The 25,947-nt window shown below is 40.8% G+C and overlaps 1 protein-coding gene across 2 annotated transcripts in view; it reads left to right on the top strand.

Annotated features, from left to right (window-relative positions):
- MCM9 (minichromosome maintenance 9 homologous recombination repair factor) overlaps positions 1 to 25,947 on the top strand; it is a 122,184-nt gene that overhangs the window by 92,503 nt on the left and 3,734 nt on the right. The window contains exons 9-12 of one of the 2 annotated variants that reach the window (XM_054493084.2): positions 13,259 to 13,461; positions 14,395 to 14,598; positions 15,656 to 15,738; positions 16,223 to 16,368. In XM_054493084.2, the coding sequence (XP_054349059.2) occupies positions 13,259 to 13,461; positions 14,395 to 14,598; positions 15,656 to 15,738; positions 16,223 to 16,368 (636 nt within the window). The remainder of the gene's footprint in view (positions 1 to 13,258; positions 13,462 to 14,394; positions 14,599 to 15,655; positions 15,739 to 16,222; positions 16,369 to 25,947) is intronic. The other variant, XM_063666538.1, reaches the window with a different exon arrangement.

Below are 25,947 nucleotides of genomic sequence, written 5' to 3'. Positions count from 1 at the left end.
TGCAGTGAGCTATGATTGGACCACTGCACTCCAGCCTGGGCGACAGAGCGAAACTCTGCCTCTGGGGGGAGAAAGGGTGTCAGTATTAAAATTTGCTTTTTTTAAACTGTGCAAATCAGTGCCTGTGCCTAGTGAATGGCAGCACAGTGCCACATGACAGTGTGTAGTCATTTGAGTAAGTTGACATGATGATGAGCTTTAAGGCTGTGGGATGCTAAATAAATCATGATTTGGGAAAGATAATGTTTCATTATTTTCAAGGTTCTTTTCAAACTTAAGCAGGATAGCATCTCATCAAAAGCAGGGTATCACTAGATTTTTAAATAATCAAGGACATCCTCAATATTTGTTGAAGACACATTTTAGGAGAAAATTTAACATTTCCATGATATATGTAATGTCTACTGAATTATACTCACATCCCTAGGTAGGAAGTACAATCTGAAAATTAAAAATGGCAAGATAGGCTGGGCACAGTGACTCATGCCTGTAATCCTAGCACTTTGTGAGGCAGAGGCAGGCGGATCACAAGGTCAGGAGTTTGAGACCAGCCTAGCCAATATGGTGAAACCCCATCTCTACTAAAAATACAAAAAGTACCTGGGCATGGTGGCAGGTGCCTGTAGTCCCAGCTACTCTGGAGGCTGAGGCAGGAGAATCGCTTGAACCCGGGAGGCAGAGGCTGCAGTGAGCTGAGATCATGCCACTGCACTCCAGCCTAGGCGACAGAGCGAGACTCCATGTCAAAAAAAAAAAAAAAAAAAAGGCAAGATAGCACTTGTTTTGCTCAGTAGACGTATCTTTTTGAGCACTAAACAATGTCATGCTTTCTGCTAGCTGCTGGCACCTTAAAGACGAAAAGATGAGGCCTTTGTTCTCAAGACATTCACAACCGTGTAACAAGACAGGCAAGTAAACGTTTATTGTATACTGTGATTCTAACAGCCCTAGAAGGGCCAGGGCACAGATCTAACTTGACTAGTCATCAGTTTTCTGGTGCAAACCTACTTAATTAGAATCTGTAAAGTGGGACCTGGGAATCTGCATTGTCAAAACCTACTTTGGGTCTTGTTGATCTGCCTGGCTTAGGAACCACTGCTGTTGTACAGGGTGCTTGCTCAGTACCCAAGCCTGTTTGCCTCAGCTTTCGAGGATCTTATGAAGCTGTATCTCTGGTGGTAGTCTTCACAGTTTAGTCTCCGGTTAAGGGGGGCCAGAGGAGAGAGAGGCAGGGAGAAGAGGGAAAGTCCTTCTGTCCAGCCAGTGCTGCTGGGTGGGCCCTGACCTCTAGGGGGCTGCACGGGCTGTGAAACAGATGAAGTGATCCTTGGAGGCATCCAAGTGTGCCACCAGGATGTGAAAAATATAAGTTCAAACCGTGTACTTTGAGAGTTTACTGTTCTTTGTAGATTATTTATATGGTCAATACTTTTACCCTTTCCTCTTTCCTATTCCCCTTGCTTGTAAATCGCATTACTGTTCATTGAGCCAGTGTAGATGTGAAAAGTAGTTTGTCAACTTTATCAACTTGTTAAAAAGTTGGGGAGGAGCCAAGCGCAGTGGCTCACTCTTGTAATCCCAGCGTTTCGGAAGGCCAAGGCAGGGGCAGGGATGGGGGCAGGATTGCTTAAGCCTAGGAGTTCGAGACCAGCCTGGGCAACATGGCGAAACACTGACTCTACAGAAAGTACAATTATCCAGGCTTGGTAGCTCATGCCTGTAGTCTCAGCTACACAGGAGGCTGAGATGGGAGGTTTGCTTGAGCCCAGGAGGTGGAGACTGCAGTGGGCTGTGATTGCACCACTGTACTCCAGCCTGGGTGACAGAGCAAGACCTTGTCTCAAAAAAAAAAAAAAAAAAAAAAAAAAAAAAAGAAAAGAAAAAGGGTGGAGGAGAGAATATATGTACCTAGCATTTTTAAGGTTACCAAATATATATAATGGATTGCGAGAATACCATTAGTATAGTTTTATTTTGCAGTTTTATTGGGTTTTTTAAAAAAATGCTAAACAATTTTTTAAAGTCAAGGCCTGTTAATATAGCAATGTCAGACAGTCTACAAAGTAATATGTCAATATTGCTGCGTGGGCTGTTCTCTGGCCTGATTCCTTTGATGAGAAGACCACTCAAACATTGTTGGGATAGGTTTTGCCATAGCCAAAGGAACTGGAGCTTGCTGGAGAGATTATGCTACATATGAGCCAGAGTAGGCTAACTGCTATAGCAAACAGTGACTTAACAGAATGAAAGGTTATTTTTTGCTCATATATGTGAGGGATACTCAGAGAGTCCCACCCTCATAACTTCATTAAACCTAATCACCTCCCAAAGGCCCCACCTCCCAATACCATAACACTGGGTGTTAGGGCTTCAACATATGAAGTGGAGGGGACACAAACATTCACTCCAGAACAGCTTCTATTCTTTTGTGTGTGTGGAGAAAAAAAAAGCATAACATAAAAATCCACCATCTACACTTAAGTAGTATTAAGTCGCTCTCTGGACAGGGCATCTCGGAAAGAAAGGCAGCAGCCCCAGTCAGGGGCTTATAGATAAAATTCCCATCTTTCTGGGACAGAGCACCTGGGGGAAGGGGCAGCTGTGGGCACAGCTTCAGCAGGCTTCAACTTTCCTGCCTGCCGGCTCTGAAGAGTGCAGCATATCTCCCAGCACAGCACTCGAGCTCTGCTAGGACAGAAGACCTCCTCAAGTGGGTCCCTGACCCCTGTGCCTCCTGACTGGGAGACACCTCCAAGCAGGGGTCGACAGACACCTCATACAGGACAGCTCTGGTTGGCATCTGGCGGGTGCCCCTCTGGGACAAAGCTTCCAGAGGAAGGAACAGGCAGCAGTGTTTGCTGTTCTGCAGTCTCCGCTGGTGATACCCAGGCAAACAGGGTCTGGAGTGGACCTCCAGCAAACGCCAGCAGACCTGCAGCAGTGGGGCCTATTAGAAGGAGAAATAAGAAACAGAAAGGAATAGCGTCAACATCAACAAAAAGGACGTCCACACAGAAACCCCATCCGAAGGTCACCAACATCAAAGACTATAGGTAGATAAATCCACGAAGATGAGGAAAAACCAACACAAAAGGGCTGAACATTCCAAAACCCAGAACGCCTCTTCTCTAAATTCTCCTCCACAATTCCTCACCAGCAAGGGAACAAAACTGGACAGAGAATGAGTTTGACGAATTGACAGAGAAGTAGGGTTCAGAATGTGGGAAATAACAAACTCCTCCAAGCTAAAGGAGCATGTTCTAACCCAGTGCAAAGAAGATAAGAACCTTGAAAAAAGGTTAGAGGTATTGCTAACTAGAATAACCAGTTTAGAGAAGAACATAAATGACCTGATGGAGCTGAAAAACAGCATGAGAACTTCATGAAGCATACACAAGTATCAATGGCTGAATTGATTAAGCAGAAGAAAGGATATCAGAGATTGAAGATCAACTTAATGAAATAAAGCGTGAAGATGAGATTAGAAAAAAAAGAATGAAAAGGAACGAACAAAGTCTCCAAGAAATATGGGACTATATGAAAAGACCACACCATGATTGATTGGTGCACCTGAAAGTGACAGGGAGAATGGAACGAAGTTGGAAAACACACTTCAGGATATTATCCAGGAAAACTACCTAGCAGGACAGGCCAACATTCAAATTCAGGAAATACAGAGAATACCACAAAGATACTCCTTGAGAAGAACAACCCTGAAACACATAATTGTCAGATTCACCAAGGTTGAAATGAAGGGAAAAATGTTAAGGGCAGCCAGAGAGAAAGGTCGAGTTACCCACAAAGGGAGACCCATCAGACTAACAGTGGATCTCTCTACAGAAACCCTACAAGCCGGAAGAGAGTGGGGGCCAATATTCAACATTCTTAAAGAAAAGAATTTTCGGCTGGGCACGGTGGCTCACGCCTCTAATCCCAGCACTTTGGGAGGCCAAGGCAGGTGGATCACGAGGTCAGGTGATCAAGACCATCCTGGCTAACATGGTAAAACCCTGTCTCTAATAAAAATACAAAAAAGCCGGGCATGGTGGCGGGTGCCTGTAGTCCCAGCTACTCAGGAGGCTGAGGCAGGAGAATCACAAGGTCAGGAGATCAAGACCATCCTGGCTAACATGGTGAAACCCTGTCTCTAATAAAAATACAAAAAAGCTGGGCGTGGTGGCGGGTGCCTGTAGTCCCAACTACTCAGGAGGCTGAAGCAGGAGAATGGCATGAACCTGGGAGGCGAAGCTTGCAGTGAGCCGAGATTGCTACCACTGCACTCCCAACCTGGGCGACAGGGCAAGACTCTGTCTCAAAAAATAAAAAAGAATTTTCAACCCAAAATTTCACATATAGGCAAACTAAGCTTCATAAGCTAAGGAGAAATAAAATCCTTTATAGACAAGCAAATGCTGAGAGATTTTGTCACCACCAGGACTGCCTTACAAGAGCTGAAGGAAGCACTTAATATGGAAAGGAAAAACCGGTACCAGCCACTGCAAAAACATATGAAATTGTAAAGACCGTCGATGCTATGAAGAAACTGCATCAACTAATGGGCAAAATAACCAGCTAGCATCATAATAACAGGATCAAATTCACACATAACAATATTAACCTTAAATGTAAACAGGCTAAATGTCCCAATTAAAACACACAGACTGGCAAATTGGATAAAGAGTCAAGACCCATCAGTGTGCTGTATTCAGGAGATCCATCTCATGTGCAAAGACACACATAGGCTCAAAATAAAGGAATGGAGGAATATTTACCAAGCAAATGGAAAGCAAAAAAAAGCAGGGGTTACAATCCTAGTCTCTGACTTTAAACCAACGAAGATCAAAAAAGACAAAGAAAGGTACTACATAATGGTAAAGGAATCAATGCAACAGGAAGAGCTAACTATCCTGAATATATATGCACCCAATACAGGAGCACTCAGATTCATAAAGCAAGTTCTTAGAGACCTACAGAGACACCTAGACTCCCACACAATAATAGTGGGAGACTTGAACACCCCACTGTCAATATTAGACAGATCAACGGGACAGAAAATTAACAAGGATATTCAGGACTTGAACTCAGCTCTGGACCAAGCAGACCTAATAGACATCTACAGAACTCTCCACCCCAAATCAACAGAATATACATTCTTCTCAGCACCACATAGCACTTATTCTAAAATTGACTACATAATTAATTGGAAGTAAAACACTCTTCAGCAAATGCAAAAGAGTGAAAATCATAACAAACTCTCTCAGACCACAGAGCAATCAAATTAGAACTCAGGATTAAGAAACTCCCTAAAAACTGCACAACTACATGGAACCTGCTCCTCTATGACTACTGGGTAAATAACGAAATTAAGGCAGAAATAAATAAGTTCTTTGAAACCAATGAGAACAAAGTCACAGCATACCAGAATCTCTGGGACACAGCTAAAGCAGTGTTCAGAGGGAAATTTATAGCACTAAATGCCCACATCAGAAAGTGGGAAAGATCTAAATTCAGCACCCCAGCATCACAATTGAAAGAATAGAGAAAACTAGAGAAGCAATTATGTCACAATTAAAAGAGCTAGAGAAGCAAGAGCAAACAAATTCAAAAGCTAGCAGAAGACAAGAAATAACTAAGATCAGAGCAGAACTGAAGGAGATAGAGACACGAAAAACCCTTCAAAGAAATCAACGAATCGAGGAGCTCATTTTTGAAAAGATGAACAAAATAGACCGCTAGCCAGACTAATGAAGAAGAAAAGCGAAAAGAATCAAATAGACGCAATAAAAAATGATAAAGGGGATATCACCACTGATCCCACAGAAATACATACTACTATCAGAGAATACTATAAATATTTCTACAGAAATAAACTAGAAAATCTAGAAGAAATGGATAAATGCCTAGACTCATACACCCTCCGAAGACTAAACCAGGAAGAAGTTGAATACCTGAATAGATCAATAACAAGTTTTGAAATTGAGGCAGTAATTAATAGCCTACCAACCCAAAAAAGCCCAGTATCAGGCGGATTCACAGCCAGATTCTACCAGAGGTACAAAGAGGAGCTGGTACCATTCCTTCTGAAACTATTACAAACAATAGAAAAGAGGGGCTCCCCCCTAACTCATTTTATGAGGCCAGCATCATTCTGCTATCAAAACCTGGCAGAGACACAACAAGAAAAGAAAATTTCAGGCCAATATCTCTGATGAACATCTATGAGAAAATCCTCAATAAAATACTGGCAAACTGAATCCAGAAGCACATCAAAAAGTCTGTCCACCACAATCAAGTTGGCTTCATCCCTGGGATGCAAGGCTGGTTCAACATATGCAAATCAATAAACGTAATCCATCACTTAAACAGGACCAATGACAAAAAACACGTGATTATCCCAATAGATGCAGAAAAGGCCTTCAATAAAATTCAGTACCCCTTCATGCTAAAAACTCGCAATAAACTAGGTATTGATAGAACATATCTCAAAATAGTAAGAGCTATTTATGACAGACCCACAGCCAATATCATACTGAATGGGCAAAAGCTGGAAGCATTCCCCTTGAAAACTGGCACAAGACAAGGATGCCCTCTCTCACCACTACTAGTCAACATAGTATTGGAAGTTCTGGCCAGGGCAATCAGGCTAGAGAAAGAAATAATGGGTACAAATAGGAAGAGAGGAAGTCAAAATTGTTTCTGTCTGCAGATGACATAATTGTATATTTAGAAAACCCCATTGTCTCACCCAAAAACTCCTTAAGCTGATAAGCAACTTTAGCAAAGTCTCAGGATACAAAATCAATATGCAAAATTCACAAGCATTCCTATACACCAATAATAGATAAGCAGAGAGCCAAATCATGAGTGAACTCCCATTCACAATTGCTACAAAGAAAATAAAATACCTAGGAATACAACTTACAAGGGATGTGAAGGACCTCTTCAAGGAGAACTACAAACCACTGCTCAAGGAAATAAGAGAGGACAGAAACAAATGGAAGAACATTCCATGCTCATGGATAGGAAGAATCAATATTGTGAAAATGTCCGTACTGCCCAAAGTAATTTATAGATTCAATTCTATCCCCATCAAGCTATCATTGACTTCCTTCACAGAATTAGAAAAAACTACTTTAAATTTCATATGGAACCAAAAAAGAGCCCATATGGACAAGACAATCCTAAGCAAAAAGAACAAAGCTGGAGGCATCACACTACCTGACTTCAAACTAGACTACAAGGCTGCAGTAACCAAAACAGCATGGTACTGGTACCAGAAACAGATATATAGACCAATGGAACAGAACAGAGGCCTCAGAAATAATCCCACACATCTACAACCATCTGATCTTTGACAAACCTGACAAAAACAAGCAATGGGGAAATTATTCCTTACGTAATAAATGGTGTTGGGAAAACTGGCTAGCCATATGCAGAAAACTGATACTGGACCCCTTCCTTACACCTTATACAAAAATTAAGATGGATTAAAGGCTTAAACGTAAGACCTAAAACCGTAAAAACCCTAGAAGAAAACCTAGGTGATAGCATTCAGGACATAAGGATGGGCAAAGACTTCATGACTAAAACACCAAAAGCAATGGCAACAAAAGCCAGAATTGACAAATGGGGTTTAATTAAACTAAAGAGCTTCTGCACAGCAAAAGAAACTATCATCAGAGTGAACAGGCAACCCACAGAATGTGAGAAAATTTTTGCAATCTATCCATCTGCCAAAGGTCTAATATCCAGAATCTACAAAGAACTTAAACAAATTTATAAGAAAAAAACAACCACATCAAAAAGTGGGTGAAGGATATGAACAGGCACTTTTCAAATGAAGACGTTTATATGGCCAACAAACGTGAAAAAAAGCTCATCATCACTGGTCATTAGAGAAATGCAAATCAAAACCACAGTTAGGTGCTATGTCACACCAGTTAGAATGGTGATCATTAAAAAGTCAGGAAACAGATACTGGAGAGGATGTGGAGAAATAGGAACTGTTTTCCACTGTTGGTGGGTGTGTAAATTAGTTCAACCATTGTGGAAGACAGTGTGGTGATTTCCTCAAGGATCTAGAACCAGAAATACCATTTGACCCAGCAATCCCATTACTGGGTATATACCCAAAGGATTATGAATCATTCTACTATAGAGACACATGCACATGTATGTTTATTACAGCAGTGTTCACAATAGCAAAGACTTGGAAGTAACCCAAATGCCCATCAATGAGAGACTGGATAAAGAAAATGTGGCACATATATACCATGGAATACTATGCAGCTATAAAGGATGAATTCATGTCCTTTGAAGGGACATGAGTGAAGCTGGAAACTGTCATTCTCAGCAAACTAACACAGGAACAGAAAACCAAACACTGCATGTTCTCACTTAGAAGTGGGAGTTGAACAATGAGAAAACATGGATACGGGGAGGGGAACATCACACACTGGGGCCTGTCGGTGGGTGAGGGGCTAGGGGAGGGATAGCATTAGGAGAAATACCTAATGTAGATGATGGGTTGATGGGTGCAGCACACCACCGTGGCACATGTATACCTATGTAACAAACCTGCACGTTCTGCACATATATCCCAGAACTTAAGGTATAATAATAATAAAAAAAAGTATAAGTCACGTTGTACAAGCAATCACCAGGACTCTTTCCATCTTGGAAACTGAAACTCTATACCTGTTAAAAAAAACTCCCATTTCCTCTTCCTCCCAGCCCCTAGCAACCACCATTCTACTTTCTGTTTCTATGGATTTGACTACTCTAGATATTTCACACGTAAGTGGAATCATACAGTATTTATCTTTCGTAACTGGCTTATTTCACTTAGCATGATATAGTTAAGGTCTTCCATGTTGTAGTATGTGTTCGAATTTTCTTTCTTTTTAAGACTGAACAATTTTCCATTGTATGTATAGACTACATTTTCCTTATCCATTCCTTCATCCATGTACACCTGGGTTTTCTCCGCCTCTCAGCTGTTGTGTGTGTAGTGCTGCTAAGAACATGGGTGCGGGCTTCATTACTTAACAGTGGCTACCTTACGACCATCTAAAGCAGATTTCATGCTCAATCTAAGTGACTTTATACAACTGAGAAAATTTACTGGGCCTTTGTTCAAGCTTTTTTCAATTTTGCCTCTTACTGTCTGGAGTGTAGAAGCCATTTTTTTTCCCAGCACTTCAAAACCTCAAATTTCTGAGATGTCTTTATTGCTTTCCATTTCTCTTTGAAGATTGGTCAGTTTTTTCCTGTGCTCACCACGTGCCTGCAATGCTTTGCCAAAGGAAGTTTTTCTTGTTCATGTCAGTCTGATGTGATTGACGGTGGTATGCTGTGCTCTGACAATCATTCCAGGCCCAAGCGCCTCTCATGTGGCTCTCTGACTCCAGGGCTTTATCCTCTTCTGTACTCCACTAGTAAAGAGAGAGAAAAATAATGCACAGGAAGGCTTTTAGGGGCTGGACCTAAAAGTGGTTTATGTTCTTCTATCTTTACTTCATTGTCCAGACTTGGTATCATAGCCCTGCTTAACTGTAATGGGGATAGGAAATACAATCTTGCTCTATTCCCAGGAGGAAAAGAAAACAAGGTTTGGTGAACATATAGCACCCAGTGCCACAGGCTGGAGATAGATTTGAAAGTACCAGCATATAGGTGGTGATCAAAGCCATAAGCAAAGATGAGGATCATCCCGTAAAGGGAGTAATGGGAGACCTTCACAAAAACGAGGGCACTTTCTTAAGGGTCTTTACTGGTAAAAATAACTTTACAATGTTAGGTTACACAGGTTATTAGTAGAACAGTTACTACTATGTTTGTAGGATGTTTAAGTGTGCGGATTAAATAAATGTAAAAGTAGCTTTTTCAGAAACTGGAATGTCTTTACTTCCTGAAGTTTAATACAAAAGAAATATGTATCAGCATCCTTTTATGACAAAGCCTGTAAATGTAAAATAATTCTGAATTTCAGAAATACTGAACTAAGTAAAGATTTATTTTTATTTGTCATTTAAATTATGTACATTTATTAAGCATTTACTATGTACCAGGCAGTGTGAGGATTATAACAATATATCACAATCTCTCAAGGAAGACCACATGTAGCAGGACAAAAACAGGCTGGGCATGATGGCTCACACTTGTAATCCCAGCACTTTGGGAGGCCAAGGTGGGAGGATTCTTGGGGCCAGAAGTTCAAGTCCAGCCTGAGCAACATAGCAAGATTCCATCTCCACAAAAAATTTTCTGAAAATCAGCTGAGCATGGTGATGTACACCTGTAATCCTAGCTGCTTGGGAGGTAGAGACAGAAGGATCACTTGAGCCCAGGAGTTTGAGGTTGTAGTGAGCTGTAATCACTCCACTGTACTACAGCCTGGGGAACAGAGTGAGACCATGTCTCTTAAAATAAATATATATATAAAATAAGGCAAATAAATTGATGCCCAAAATCCCAGGCAGAATCGGCAGTCTGGAAGTAAAAGCGTATTGATTTTGGAGCCCAGCAGATCTAGGTTTGAATCTCAGCTCTGCTCCTCTCAGTGTAACCTTGGGGAAGTTAATATTTCTGAACTTCTAGTTTCCTTATTTCTAAGTTTGTGATAATAGCACCTACCCTACAGGTTGCTGTGATTAGGGATGATCTGTGTAAACCTAATGCAGTGCTTGCTTGATATTAAAAATGTAGTTATTTTTATTAATATTGTTGAAGAAGGTAGAGTTCATATGGGATAGAAAAATGAGTTACCTTACACTATGAATTCATTCATTTAGTATTTAGTGAGCCACTACTACGCACAGTGTACTTAGGATTAGACTGTATGTATGTATTTGTGTTTGGTTCCTAAAGCCCCATTCAGTTTTTAAAAAAAGGTTTGTATCACAGATCTGTACCCACCAGGTTTACATACGGTCTTCCCCACTTTCAAATGCCCAGAGACCACCCTGTCTGTCCTGGCACTGTCTTCATCTTCCTCCTTTGCTACAGGGATCTGCCTGACTTATCTCTCATAATCTCCTCTTCCTCTGCCCACTCCCGTATTTTCCTTGCTCCTATTTCTGCTGACTTCACCTCAGACAGCCTTTTTTCTTTGCATACAAATTTTTGTTAGTTTCCCCCACCCCCAACTTTTTTTTTTTTTTTTTTTTTGAGATGGTCTCTTGCTTTGTGAGTACAATGGCACAATCTCGGCTCACTGCAACCTCCACCTCCCAGGCTCAAGTGATTCTCCCAACTCAGCCTCCCAAGCAGCTGGAACCACAGGTGTGCACCACTGTGCCGGCTATTTTTTGTATTTTTAGTAGGGATGAGGTTTCACCATGTTGCCCAGGCTGGTCTCAAACTCCTGAGCTCTGGCGATCTACCAGCATGATTCTTAAGCTTAAGCTTTTCTAATGGAAAAATTAATTCCCCCAGTTACCTCAGGCATAATTTACCACCTTCTTTCTGTCTTTGTTCATTTTTGTTCTCATACGTTGGAAAACTTTCCAATTATATCCCCTATAGATCTCCAGGTGTCCCCACCGAAGTTTCTCCCTGCTGATACTAATGCTGATACTGACACCAGCACTCCTTGCACACTTATGATCTGGCAGGCACTCTGCTCCACCTCTTCTTTCCCCAGCAGTTCTGTTGTAAACTAATTGGCGGCGGAGATCAGATATATACCTTTTTGGGTTCTCAGTACAGCTTTTTGCACAAAGGAAATGGTCTATAAATATTGGTTGGTCAGAGAGAGGATGAATGAACAATTCATTTGACCTAGCATTAAAAATAATTTTATAAAAATTATGTCATATGCAATTGTATTTTGTTTCATTGCCAGTGTTGTGGACATTTTTAAATAAGAAATGCAAATAGTCTCTCTTCAGTGTGGGTTAAATGTGATTTTGTGGGTGACTAGGAACCGCTTATTACATTGTTCTATGGCAAATTATATTGCAAGTTCTAAACAACTGTCTTTACAAAAGCCATTTTGACCCATAAATTATAAGATGTGGACTGTCCAGAATTTTTCCTTGTCACTAATTTTTTAAAAGGGAATTTAGTTTTTGGTAAAAATGCCTTGTTTATCTTTCTCTTATTTATTTAATGAGTGTCTTCTTGTGCCACTTGCCACAAATAAAGATTCTCAAACATTTTCAGCCTCAGGGAATGAAGTAGCTGCTAGCTAGAAATAGATCAGGGATTAACAAATGTAACACATGTTGCTGATGTCATAGGGCTGTGACTTGGGAGGCAGACATCCCACTATAACTAAAAATGGGCATCAAGTGCACAGCATACAAATTCACAGATTCAAATTTTTACATTTGTTATTGCCAATGAATATGTCACATTATTTTGAGAACCAGCCCATCATTGATTAGTTTAAAAACAATATCTAAGTTATGACACATCCATCCCTATCCTGCCACGCTCCATTTAGGACTACCTTGTCCCTCTACTGGACCATTGTACTAGAGCCCTACCCTGCCTCCTGTCCACAGTCCTTTCCTGTCCAACCCACCCACCAACCCAGTCCTCATCAGACTTCCCTTCACAGTGGCTCCTCAAAAACTCAATGCCAAATCAATCCTTGTATTTTCTGATTTCCTTTCCCTCCCTCTTTCTCTCTTTTTTGTTTCTTTCATGTTTAGAAAAAAAATCAAAACAAAACGAGTGAATACACAAAGTTTTTGCCTCAACCACTCACTATTCTCCAGAGTCATCCTCACTCTCTACCCTCACCCCCTCTGCAAATGCATGTCTTTCTCCACCTAAAAATGTCCAGAGGTCTTGAAAGGCTCAGTTCAAAAGCTGCTTCACAGTGCTTGCTTCTCTGTTCATCTTTTCTATCCACATAGATGAATACACATCATCTCTATTTCCCCTGGGAACTTTATTCTTTTAGAACTTAACCATATTTTGCCTTGTGTTACATTATAGCTAGTAGATTGCAAGCCCCTTAAGAAGAGTTTGGTTTAATTTTGGATACTTCTTAGCACTTAGCAGAGGGGTCTCCTCATAGCAGGGGCATAAAAAGTGTTTATTGAACGGTTACTTCTCTTTAAGATAGAATAGTTTCAGTATACTTTGTTGGAAGTTGAGTTTGTGATATCTCCTTCTGTCATTCTACATTTTCTTTCATAGGAGTTTGTAGATTTTCAAGGTGCAAGAGCAGCCCCATTTTAACAGCTGTAATCTTGCATTTTATCTGAACCTCACAATCAGTGAATTGTACTGTCTCTCCTGGCAGTCTCGTGTGCAAGCTGAACACAAGGACCACCATCCTGGCAGCAACGAACCCCAAAGGCCAGTACGACCCCCAGGAGTCCGTGTCTGTGAACATTGCCCTCGGCAGCCCACTCTTAAGTCGATTTGACCTGATCCTGGTTTTGCTTGATACCAAGAATGAAGACTGGGATCGTATCATTTCCTCCTTTATCTTGGAAAATAAAGGTACATGAAGGCAAAGCATTCAAAACAACAAAGAGAGATTAGCTATAACTAAAAGAAATTCCCTTTCAAGAAAATTAAATAAATACCCAAGATAGGCTATGTAGTACCAGGCAATAGAGAAAAGCTTAGACAGAAAGCAGTGAGAGGAGCCACTTACGGGGCCTCAGAATACTGAGTTGAAGGAAAAGGGCCTTTCTCTACCTGCCACTAATGAGACTAAAGTTGTTATAAATGTGTGCCTTATGATGAAAGGAGACCAACCTTATGATACAGAATTACCGCTCACCTCTTGCACATAAAACCAGAATGAATTATGAAACAAATCTCTAAATGTAGGCTTCTCTTTAAATCAGATTTACTCAGGCCGGGCGTGGTGGCTCACGCCTGTAATCCCAGCACTTTGGGAGGCTGAGGCAGGTGGATCACCTGAGGTCAGGAGTTCAAGACCAGCCTAACCAACATGATGAAACCCCGTCGCTACTAAAATACAAAAATCAGCTGGGCATGGTGGTGCACACCTATAATCCTAGCTACTACGGAGGCTGAGGCAGGAGAATTGCTTGATCCCAGGAGGTGGAGGTTGCAGTGAACAGAGATCGTGCCACTGCGCTCCAGCCTGGGTGACAGAGTGAGACTCCATCTCAAAAAAAAAAAAAAAAAAAAAATAGGTGTACTCGAATATTATTGATTACTGGGCAGACCAGTAAAAATTATTCTGAATAATTTTTAATAAAGGTAGGAAGCTTACCTTTATTAAGCTTAGATCATAAGACTGCTGATTGTATGCTATGCAGACAACAAGTCTAGATTTCAATAACCACAAAACATGAAGGTTATCTTTTAACAAATGAGTACCAGAACTTTATAAAAATTCTTAAAATGAGATGTTTGCCTGTCCTAAGAACTTACTGACCCAACACCTGATACATACAGGTTACCCAAGCAAATCAGAGAAGCTCTGGAGCATGGAAAAGATGAAAACCTATTTCTGCCTCATAAGGAATCTACAGCCCACACTGTCTGATGTGGGCAATCAAGTTCTTCTCCGGTACTACCAGATGCAAAGGCAGAGTGATTCCCGGAACGCTGCCCGGACCACCATTCGGCTGTTGGAAAGCTTGATACGATTAGCAGAAGGTCTATTTCATTCAACGAATGATGCTTGTATTGAATGCTGCTTGTGTGCAAGGCATGTGGCTTGGCACCATGGATTCAAAGTTGAATGAGAATAACCCCCACTCTAAGGTGCTCATAGTCACTTAAAAATAAAAGCTCTGAGCTGGGAGATCTCTGCTCCTCTGAGGACAGATGATGAGTATTGACTGGAATGTGGTGTCATTAAGAAAGAGGAATCTTTGTGCCATCTCGGGACCTCCTAGAACGTAATATACCACTCACTTAGAAAGCCTTACTTCTGATATTTTGTTTCTCAGTGGTAGCTCTGTTAGCATTTTGAGTGGGACAGTTTCTTGTTTGGAATTGTTTCCCATATAGCATCACCGGTTCTTGCTCATTAATTGCCAGTTGCAGTCCACCTCTGTCATTATAACAACCAACTTGACAATGCCATGCCCTGCCCCGTTACATATATACATATAGCTAACATGTATCTTAATTCTTTTCTTCTAACATTGGCTTTTACATTTTAGCTTTTGTTTAAATCTAAAAAAAGAATTCACATGAACTGAATAATAAAACAATACAAGCTTAATAAAAAATACTGTAAAACAAATGGACTTTCTTTTTTCAAGGATTTATAGCTAATATTAGGGCAAGAAATACTCAGAATTTAGACTTGCTTGTTTGGTAGCTTTGAAAAGCTCATGGATCATAAAGAGGAGTGCCAGAAATGAAAAATGAGTTTTAATTTTGTGTAGTTTTATAAAAGACTAGAAAGTGAGGACTAAAGTTGCTGAATATTAAATGTATGTTTATATAGCCCGTTTCTTTGCTAGAGCCCAGAGTACTTTTTCATATAAATACACAAGATTGTGTGGGCTACACAGAAGGATTAGTCTCATTATAGAAACAACCTTAAAGCTAGTTGAATGTTGACTTTTGTGCTTGTTCTAGTAAAGTTATTTTGTTATTAATAGCTCATTCATAAAATACAAATGGTGAGGAGGGGGAGGTTAGAGAATTACATTTCTCACCTCAGATATTCCTTAAAAACAAATGTGTTTTGTTTTCTTAGCTCATGCTCGCCTGATGTTTCGTGATACTGTAACTCTGGAAGATGCTATTACGGTGGTGTCAGTCATGGAGTCCTCAATGCAGGTAAGGATATTTTGTGTACCTAATTTTTATCCTAATTACAAGCTTTCTTTTTTTAAAAAAAGGACACTTTATTAACATATCAAAAGTTATTAAAATGCTCATATTCTAGACTTCGTAATTCCTGGAAATATATCCAAAGGTAACCGATTAAATGAAGAGGAAACAGTGTCCTGGAGACATTTGCTGCATGGGTGGCATTGCTTTTGCCCATTGATGTAAAGTAGTGGGCTTCGATCGTTTTTTTCCTCAGCACACCCGAGGGATGTTCATAGCCCACCAGTGACAGTATAGCTTCCTAGAGTAATGATTGCCACCGAGAACTGGGGGAGTGAACTATAGAAAAAAAGCCTCCCAAGTGATTTTCATACCCAGCATAGGGGTGTAAAGGGCGGTCTTAGCCCCTGGGGATTGCTGGTCCCTAGAGTGTACTTACCACTATGCAAGCTGGCCTGGTGACTCTCCTGGTATTTTCTCACCCCTTCAGGGAGGTGCACTGCTAGGAGGTGTGAATGCCCTCCACACTTCGTTTCCTGAAAACCCTGGAGAGCAGTACCAGAGACAGTGTGAACTTATTCTGGAAAAGCTAGAGCTGCAGAGCCTCTTGAGTGAAGAGCTTAGAAGACTTGAAAGGTGAGGAATGAAAACCCAGAAAGCCATACAATGGAAAATCCTTGTTTGGCATTTAGTGCAACAAAGGAAGTGTGCATTAAGTGGAAAAATCTATCTATCAGGTGTTGGGTCAGTAAGTTCTTAGGACAGGCAGATACTATCTGTAGTGGACTGCTTCAGTTTTCTACTGCTGTATAATCAACTGCTCCAAAACTCAGTGACTGCGAACACCACCCCCACCAGCATTTTAGTGTTCACTTTTCTGGCTATCAGACATTCAGGCAGGCTTGGTGGGGATAGCTTGTCTTTGCTCCACATTGTGTTGGCTGAGATAACAACTCAGCAATGACAGAAGCGACATTTCAAAACTTACCTTTCTAATGACTCATTAAAATGTGAATAATAGACAAGGAGGACACATGGGAAGAAGCATGTCACATGCCTTAGTGTGAATGTGGACTCTACCAAAAAAATTTTCCCTGAACTTTAATGTTCACATACTCCAGAAATATGTGGACTTCTAAAAACCTAGGTTTCTAGTGTAAGCCTGAGAAATAGGAGTGAGGAATGGCGAGTTTATCCATTTTTGGTGTCTTCATGGTCGGTGTGAATGGCTTAATAATTGACCTGCAGCTCTTACTGGTGTTGGTCTCAAAGCCGGGGTCGGCTGAATGAAGTACATGAGAAAGTGGAACAGCTGCAAAGAATTTGGGGACCACATTGAGACTGTTGACTACGTTAAAAAAAAAGTCCTTGAGAATTCTTCCTTCTCATAGCAGCCTTCTCTTTCTAATTTTTGAAACTTCAGCACAGCCTTCCTAGGGAAGTGTGGGGATGGGCATTATCCTGCTAATAGCCAGGTGCCAGACTGCAGTAAACTTGCACTTTGTATAAAATTCACCCCTCTTTCTTTTGGTCTCCTGGCTCATTTTATGATCTAGAGCATGGTGCCAAGATCAAAGTTATTCCTTTGGGTTGTTTATGGTTTGATGTAGCTGATTCTTTTCAAGCCACTCCTGGGCTTGGCTTTGCTTTTGGAGAGGCTGCTCATTTTGACTGATCCAAGCTACCAGAAACTGACATATGCTGGATTCAGGAAAGGAGAAAAAGTGAGGCCCAGAATCATTGTTATGTATTAGAAAGATGGCAGTTAGACTTCCCAAATTTAAAATGACCCTCCTGGAGGGAAAGAAAGGAAAAATGAAAGAGTATTTGACAATCTAAAAGATAGGATTCTACCTTAAAATGTTCTTTTCTACTGGTATTTATTTATAATGTAGAGGCATGTTCTGGTGTTGATCCTCCTGAAAGCAACAAAACCAGGTACTATGCAAATGAAAGTGAGTTACCTCCAAGACACAATCTAGCGCTAATCTTATCAAGTGAGAAAAAACCCGACCAGCATATGGGTTTTTACTGTTTTGGAAAGAGTTCTCTGTTCCTTAAGGAGATAATTATAATGAAACCATTTATAGTTATATATGCTTTACTTCCAGAAAATGCTTTATACTGGTAACAGTCTGACTCGGCCATTCTATCCGCCTCAAAACAGAGTGCAGGCGGGGCATGGTGGCTCACACCTGTAATCCCAGCACTTTGGGAGGCCAAGGTGGGCAGATCACTTGAGGTCAGAAGTTCAAGACCAGCTTGGCCAACATGGCGAAACCCTGTCTCTACTAAAAATACAAAAATTAGCTGTACGTGTTGGCGGGCACCTGTAATTCCAGCTACTCGGGAGGCTGAGGCAGAATTGCTTGAACCCAAGAGGCGGAGGTTGCAGTGAGCCAAGATTGAGTGAAACTCCATCTCAAAAAGAGAAAAAAAAAAAAAAGAGAGACTAAAATAATAGGGCTAACTTAGTCTACCCTAACTTATTCTCATCTTTTAGGAGATTTTTATAGAACTTGAACAATTATCAGTATCCCTGACCTCAGTTTGATGCTGAAAAGTATGCTAGGTAGTAGTAATTTGAAAGCTGTTTGCTTTTTTGTTTGGTTGTAACTCAAATTAGTAAAACCAAACATGGGTTTGCCCCGGGGGGCAGAGGTTGCAGTGAGCCGAGATTGTGCCACTGCACTCCAGCCTGGGCGACAGAGCGAGACTCTGTCTCAAAAAAAAAAAAAAAAAAACAAAAACATGGGTTTGCTTATTGATATTTTCAAACCTGCTGTGAATGAATGTAACCCAATATGTTTACAATAATTTTGGGGGCTTTTTTTCTGATTATAAAGGTAATGCATGTTTTTATTTTGTATTTTTAAAAGTAGCAGTGATGAATTAATTAGAAAACAAAAAAAATCACATGTAATCTTATTTCCCAGAGATATATACCATTAACATTTTAATGTATTTAAATATATTTAAATATAAGGTATTTCCTTATATTTTCTATGATTATACATGAATTTTAGAATAACTTATTCATCTGCTTTCTGGTTAATATCTTTTCAAAGTGAGCACATAGAAGAGGGATCATATTGTACTTTATAAGAAAAAGGCATTTCTAGGTTGTCAGGAAAGGCTTTCTAAAGGACCTACTTCTAGGGAACTACAATCCTTATTAGGAAGTCATCCTCCCTCTTGACCAAAGGGAAATTTGAAATGAAAATATGAGATCTGGCAAGATGGCCAAATAGGAACAGCTGTGGTCTGCAGCTCCCAGCAAGACCAACGCAGAAGGCAGGTGATTTCTGCATTTCCACCTGAGGTACCCAGTTCATCGTATTGGGACTACTGGTTAGGTAGTGGGTGCAGCCAACAGAGGGCGAGCAGAAGCAGGGTAGGGTGTCACCTCACCCTGGACTTGCAAGGAGCTGGGGGACTTCCCTCCCCCAGCCAAGGGAGGCGGTGAGGGACTGTGCTACCCGGCCTGGATACTACGCTTTTCCCATGGTTTTTGCAATCCATGGGTCAAGAGATTCCCTCATGAGCCTACACCACCAGGGCCCTGAGTTTCAAGCACAAAACTGGGTGGCAATTTGGGCAGACACTGAGCTAGCTTCAGGAGTTTTTTTCATACCCCAGTGGCACCTGGAACCCCAGCGAGACAGAACCATTCACTCCCCTGGAAAGGGGACTGATGGCAGGGAGCCGAGTGGTCTCGCTCAGTGGGTCCCACTCCCATGGAGCCCAGCAAGCCAAAACCACTGGCTTGAAATTCTCGCTGCCAGCACAGCATTCTGAAGTCAACTTGGGATGATCTAGCTTGTAGGGGGAGGAGTGTCCCCCGTTACTGAGGCTTGAGTAGGCGGTTTTCCTCTGACAGTGCTAAGGAGGCCAGGAGGTTTGGACTGGGTGGAATCCACCACAGTGTGGCAAAGTGGCTGTGGCCAGATACCTTCTCTAGATTCCTCTTTACTGGGCAGGGCACCTCTGAAAGAAAGGAGCCCCGGTCAGGGACTTGCAGATAAAACTCCCTGGGACAGAGCACCTGGGGGAAGGGGAAGCTGTGGGTGTTGCTTCAGCAGACTTAAACTTTCCTGCCTGCCAGCTCTGAAGAGGGCAGCTGATCCTAACTAGGAGGGTTCTCCCAGCACACTCTGCTAAGGGACAGACGGCCTCCTCAGGTTGGTCCCTGACCCCTGTGCCTCCCGACAGAGAGACTGCCCAACAGGGTTCAACAGACACCTCATATAGGAGAGCTCCACTGGCATCAGGCTGGTGCCCCTCTGGGACAAAGCTTCCAGAGGAAGGAGCAGGCAGCAATCTTTGTTGTTCTGCACCCTCCACTGGTGATACCCCAGGCAAACAGGGTCTGGAGTGGACCTCTAGCAAACTGCAGCAGACTTGTGGAAGTGGGGCCTATGAGAAGAAAAACTAGCAAACAGAAAGCAAAAACATCAACATCGACAAACAGGACCCCCACACAAAAACCCCATTCAAAGGTCATCAGCTCAAAGATCAAAGGTAGATAAATGCACAAAGATGACGAAAAACCAGTGCAAAAATGCTGAAAATTCCAAAAACCAGAATGCCTCTTCTCCAAATGATTGCAACTCCTCTCCAGCAAGGGCACAAAACTGGACAGAGAATGAGATTGACGAATTGACAGAAGTAGGCTTCAGAAGGTGGGTAATAACAAACTCCTCCAAGCTAAAGGAGCATGTTCTAACCCAATGCAAGGATGCTAAGAACCTTGATAAAAGATTACAGGAACTGCTAACTGGAATAACCAGTTTAGAAAGAAGCATAAATGACCTGATGGAGCTGAAAAACACAGCACGAGAACTTCATGAAGCATACACAAGTATCAGTACTCAAATCGATCAAGCGGGAGAAGGGATATCAGAGATTGAAGATCAACTTACTGAAATAAGGCATGAAGACAAGATTAGGAAAAGAAAAAAGAATGAAAAGGAATGAATAAAACCTCCAAGAAATATGGGACTGTGTGAAAAGACCATACCTACAATTGATTGATATACCTGAAAATGATGAGGAGAATGGAACCAAGTTGGAAAACACACTTGGATATTTTCCAGGAGAACTTCCCCAACTTAACAAGACAAGCCAACATTCAAATTCAGGAAATACAGAGAACACCACTAAGATACTCTTTGAGAAGGGCAACTCCAAGGCATATACTCGTCTGATTCACCAAGGTTGAAATGAAGGAAAAAATGTTAAGGGCAGCCAGAGAGAAAGGTCAGGTTACCTACAAAGGGAAGCCCATCAGACTAACCACAGATCTCTCTGCAGAAACCCTACAAGCCAGAAGAGTGGAGGCCAATATTCAAAATTCTTAAAAGAATTTTCAACCCAGAATTTCACATCCAGCCAAACTAAGCTTCATAAGTGAAGGAGAAATAAAATCCTTTACAGACATGCAAATGCTGAAATGTTTTGTAACCAGCAGGCCTGCCTTACAAGAGCTCCTGAAGGAAGCACTAAATATGGAAAGGAAAAACCGGTACCAGCCACTGCAAAAACATACCAAATTGTAAAGACCATTGATGCTATGAAGAAACTGCATCAACTAATGTGCAAATTGACCAGATAGCGTCATGATAACAGGATCAACTTCATACATAACAATATTAACCTTAAATGTAAATGGGCTAAATGCTCCAATTAAAAGACATAGACTGGCAAATTGGATAAAGAGTCAAGACCCATCGGTGTGCTGTATTCAGGAGACCCATCTTACGTGCAAAGACACACATAGGCTCAAAATAAAAGGATGGAGAAATATTTACCAAGCAAATGGAAAGCAAAAAAAAGCAGGGGTTGCAATCCTAGTCTCTGATAAAACAGACTTTAAACCAACAAAGATCAAAAAAGACAAAGAAGGATACTACATAATGGTAAAGGGATCAATACAACAAGAAGAGCTAAGTATCCTAAATATATATGCACCCAATACAGGAGCACCCAGATTCATAAAAGAAGTTCTCAGAGACCTTCAAAGAAACTTAGACTCCCACACAATAATAGTGGGAGACTTTAAGTCCCCACTGTCAGTATTAGATAGATCCATGAGGCAGAAAATTTACAAGGATATTCAGGACTTGAACTCAGCTGTAGACGAAGTGGACCTAGTAGACATCTACAGAACTCTCCACCCCAAATGAACAGAATATACATTCTTCTCAGCACCACATAGCACTTATTGTAAAATTGACCACATAATTGGAAGTAAAACACTCCTCAGGAAATGCAAAAGAATGGAAATCATCACAAACAGTCTCTCAGACCACAGTGCAATCAAATTAGAACTCAGGATTAAGAAACTCACTCAAAACCGCACAACTACATGGAAACTGAACAGCCTGCTCCCAAATGACTACTGGGTAAATAACGAAATTAAGGCGGAAATAAATAAGTTCTTTGAAACCAATGAAAACAAAGACAAAACATACTAGAATCTCTGGGACACAGCTAAAGCAGTGTTCAGAGGGAAATTTATAGCACTAAATGCCCTCAGGAGAAAGAGGGAAAGAACTAAAATCGACACCCTAACATCACAATTAAAAGAACTAGAGAAACAAGAGCAAACAAAAAAGCTAGCAGAAGACAAGAAATAACTAAGATCAGAGCAGACCTGAAGGAGATAGAGACACGAAAACCCTTCAAAAAATCAGTGAATCCGGGACCTGGTTTTTTGAAAGGATTAACAAAATAGACCACTAGCCATACTAATGAAGCAGAAAAGAGAGAAGAATCAAATAGACACAATAAAAAATGATAAAGGGGATATCACAACTGATACCACAGAAATACAAACTACCATTAGAGAATACTATAAACAACTCTATGCAGATAAATTAGAAAATCTAGAAGAAATGGATAAATTTCTGGACACATACACCCTCCCAAGACTAAACCAGGAAGAAGTTGAATCCCTGAATACACCAATAACAAGTTCTGAAAGTGAGGCAGTAATTAGTAGCCTACCAACCAAAAAAAGTCCAGGACCAGACGGATTCACAGCCAAATTCTACCAGAGGTACAAAGAGGAGCTGGTATCATTCCTTCTGAAACTATTACATACAATAGAAAAAGAGGGACTCCCCACTAAGTCATTTTATGAGGCCAGCATCATCCTGATTCCAAAACCTGGCAGAGAGACAATAAAAAAAGAAAATTTCGGGCCAGTATCCCTGATGAACATTGATGTGAAAATCCTCAATAAAATACTGGCAAACTGAATACAGCAGCACATCAAAAAGCTTATCCACCATGTTCAAGTCAGCTTCATCTCTGGGATGCAAGGCTGGTTCAACATACACAAATCAACAAATGTAATCCATCACATAAACAGAACCAGTGACAAAAACCACATGATTATCTCAATAGATGCAGAAAACGCCTTTGATAAAATTCAACACCCCTTTGTGCTAAAAACTCGCAATAAACTAGGTGTTGATGGAAAGTATCTCAAAATAATAAGAGCTGTTTATGACAAATCCACAGCCAATATCATACTGAATGGGCAAAAGCTGGAAGCATTCCCCTTGAAAACTGGCACAAGACAAGGATGCCCTCTCTCACCACTCCTAGTCAACGTAGTATTGGAAGTTCTGGCCAGAGCAATCAGGCAAGAGAAAGAAAGAACGGATATTCATATAGGAAGAGAGGAAGCTAAATTGTCTCTGTTTGCAGATGACATGATTGTATATTTAGAAAACCCCATTGTCTCACCCAAAAACTCCTTAAGCTGATAAACAACTTCAGCAAAGTTTCAGGATACAAAATCAATGTGCACCAATCACAAGCATTTCTATACTCCAATAATAGACAAACAGAGAGCCGAATCATCAGTGAACTTCCATTCACAATTGCTACAAAGAAAATAAAATACCTAGGAATACAACTTACATGGGACGTGAAGGACCTCTTCAAGGAGAACTACAAACCACTGCTCAAGGAAATAAGAGAGGACAGAAACAAATGGAAAAACATTCCATGCTCATCAATAGGGTGAATCAATATTGTGAAAATAGCTATACTGTTTAAAGTAATTTATAGATTCAGTGCTATTCCCATCAAGCTACCATTGACTTTCTTCACGGAACTAGGAAAAACTACTTTAAATTTCATATGGAATCAAAATAGAGCCCATCTAGCCATGATAATCCTAAGCAAAAAGAACAAAGCTGGAGGCATCACGCTACCTGACTTCAAACTATACTACAGGCTACAATAACCAAAACAGCATGGTACTGGTACCAAAACAGATATATAGACCAATGAAACAGAACAGAGGCCTCAGAAATAACACCACACATCTACAACCATCTGATCTTCCACAAACCTCACAAAAATAAGCAAGGGGGAAAGGATTCCCTATTTAATAAATAGTGCTGGGAAAACTGGTTAGCCATATGCAGAAAACAGAAACTGGACCCCCTCCTTACACCTTATACAAAAATTAATTCAAGTTGGATTAAAGACTTGAGTTTTAAACCTAAAACCATAAAAACCCTAGAAGAAAACCTAGGCAATACCATTCAGGACATAGGCATGGGCAAAGACTTCATGACTAAAATACCAAAAGCAATTGCAACAAAAGCTAAAATTGACAAATGGGATCTAATTAAACTAAAGAGCTTCAGCTCAGCCAAATAAACTAACTATCATCAGAGTGAACAGGCAACTTATAGAATGTGAGAAAATTTTTACAATCTATCCATCTGACAAAGGGCTAATATCCAGAATCTACAAGGAACTTAAACAAATTTACAAGAAAAAAAGCCATCAAAAACTGGGTGAAGGATATGAACAGACACTTCCCAAAAGAAGACATTCATGCAGCCAACAAACATGAAAAAAAGCTCATCATCACTGGTCATTAAAGAAATACAAATCAAAACCACAATGAGATACCCTCTTACACCAGTTAGAATGGTGATCATTAGAAAGTCAGGAAACAACAGATGGTGGCTAGGCTGTGGGGAAATAGGAATGCTTCTACATTGTTGGTGGGAGTGTAAATTAGTTCAGCCATTGTAGAAGACAGTATGACGATTCCTCAAGGATCTAGGACCAGAAATACCATTTGAACCAGCAATCCCATTACTGGGTATATACCCAAAGGATTATAAATCATTCTACTGTAAAGACACATGCACACATATGTTTATTGCAGCTCTATTTACAATAGCAAAGACTTGGAACCAACCCAAGTGCCCATCAATGATAGACTGGATAAAGAAAATGTGGCACATATACACCATGGAATACTATGCAGCCATAAAAAAGGATGAGTTCATATCCTTTGCAGGGACATGGATGAAGCTGGAAACCATCATTCTCAGCAAACTATTATAGGAACAGAAAACCAAACACCACATGTTCTCACTCATAAGTGGGAGTTGAACAATGAGAACACATGGACACAGGGAGGAGAATGTCACACACTGGAGCCTTTTGCGGGGTGGGGTGCAAGGGGAGGGAGAGCATTAGGACAAATACCTAATGCATGTGGGGCTTAAAACCTAAATGATGGGTTGATAGGTGCAGCAAACCACCATGGCACATGTATACCTATGTAACAGACCTGCATGTTCTGAAAATGTATCCCAGAACTTAAAGTAAAAAAAAACAAGAAAGTTGTCCTTCTGGCAATATTTCAGTTTCTAATATGCCCAAGAGATTTAAAATGATTTAAAATCATTTAAAATGATTATCACTGAACAGATCTTTCATTCATAGAAAGTAAATAGATTTTAATTCTGTATCAAATTGATAAAAGAGTAGCTGCCCAGTACATATGTTTAAACATGCCTGGGCTTTGCAGGAAAGATTGTCACAGTTGCCTGGGGAGGTCTGCCATGAATGGGAGTATGGGAGATGGCAGTGTGAGCACCAGTACAGAAGTATCACAGACTCTTGACTCCTGAGGAAGGTGACTGCTCAGATGCACTCAGTACCTCAGCTGCGTAAAGAGATGTGAGACATCATAATCCCCAGTCTTTCACTTTGGTTCCTTGATCTGCAAACTGACTACTAAGCAAGTTAGCCAACAACCTACTTGGTCAGCAATCAGCTACTGTGAGGGTAGCAACAGGTCTGTCTTGTATTTGAACGTTTAACATGAGAGATAAAGCTGAGGATTTTACACTGATCTTCAAACAATCTTAATGAATTGGACTTTTGGAG

The sequence above is a fragment of the Pongo pygmaeus genome, chromosome 5, assembly GCF_028885625.2.
Source record: "Pongo pygmaeus isolate AG05252 chromosome 5, NHGRI_mPonPyg2-v2.0_pri, whole genome shotgun sequence".
Classification (NCBI taxonomy): domain Eukaryota; kingdom Metazoa; phylum Chordata; class Mammalia; order Primates; family Hominidae; genus Pongo; species Pongo pygmaeus.
This window is presented reverse-complemented; position numbering and strand designations above follow the sequence as displayed.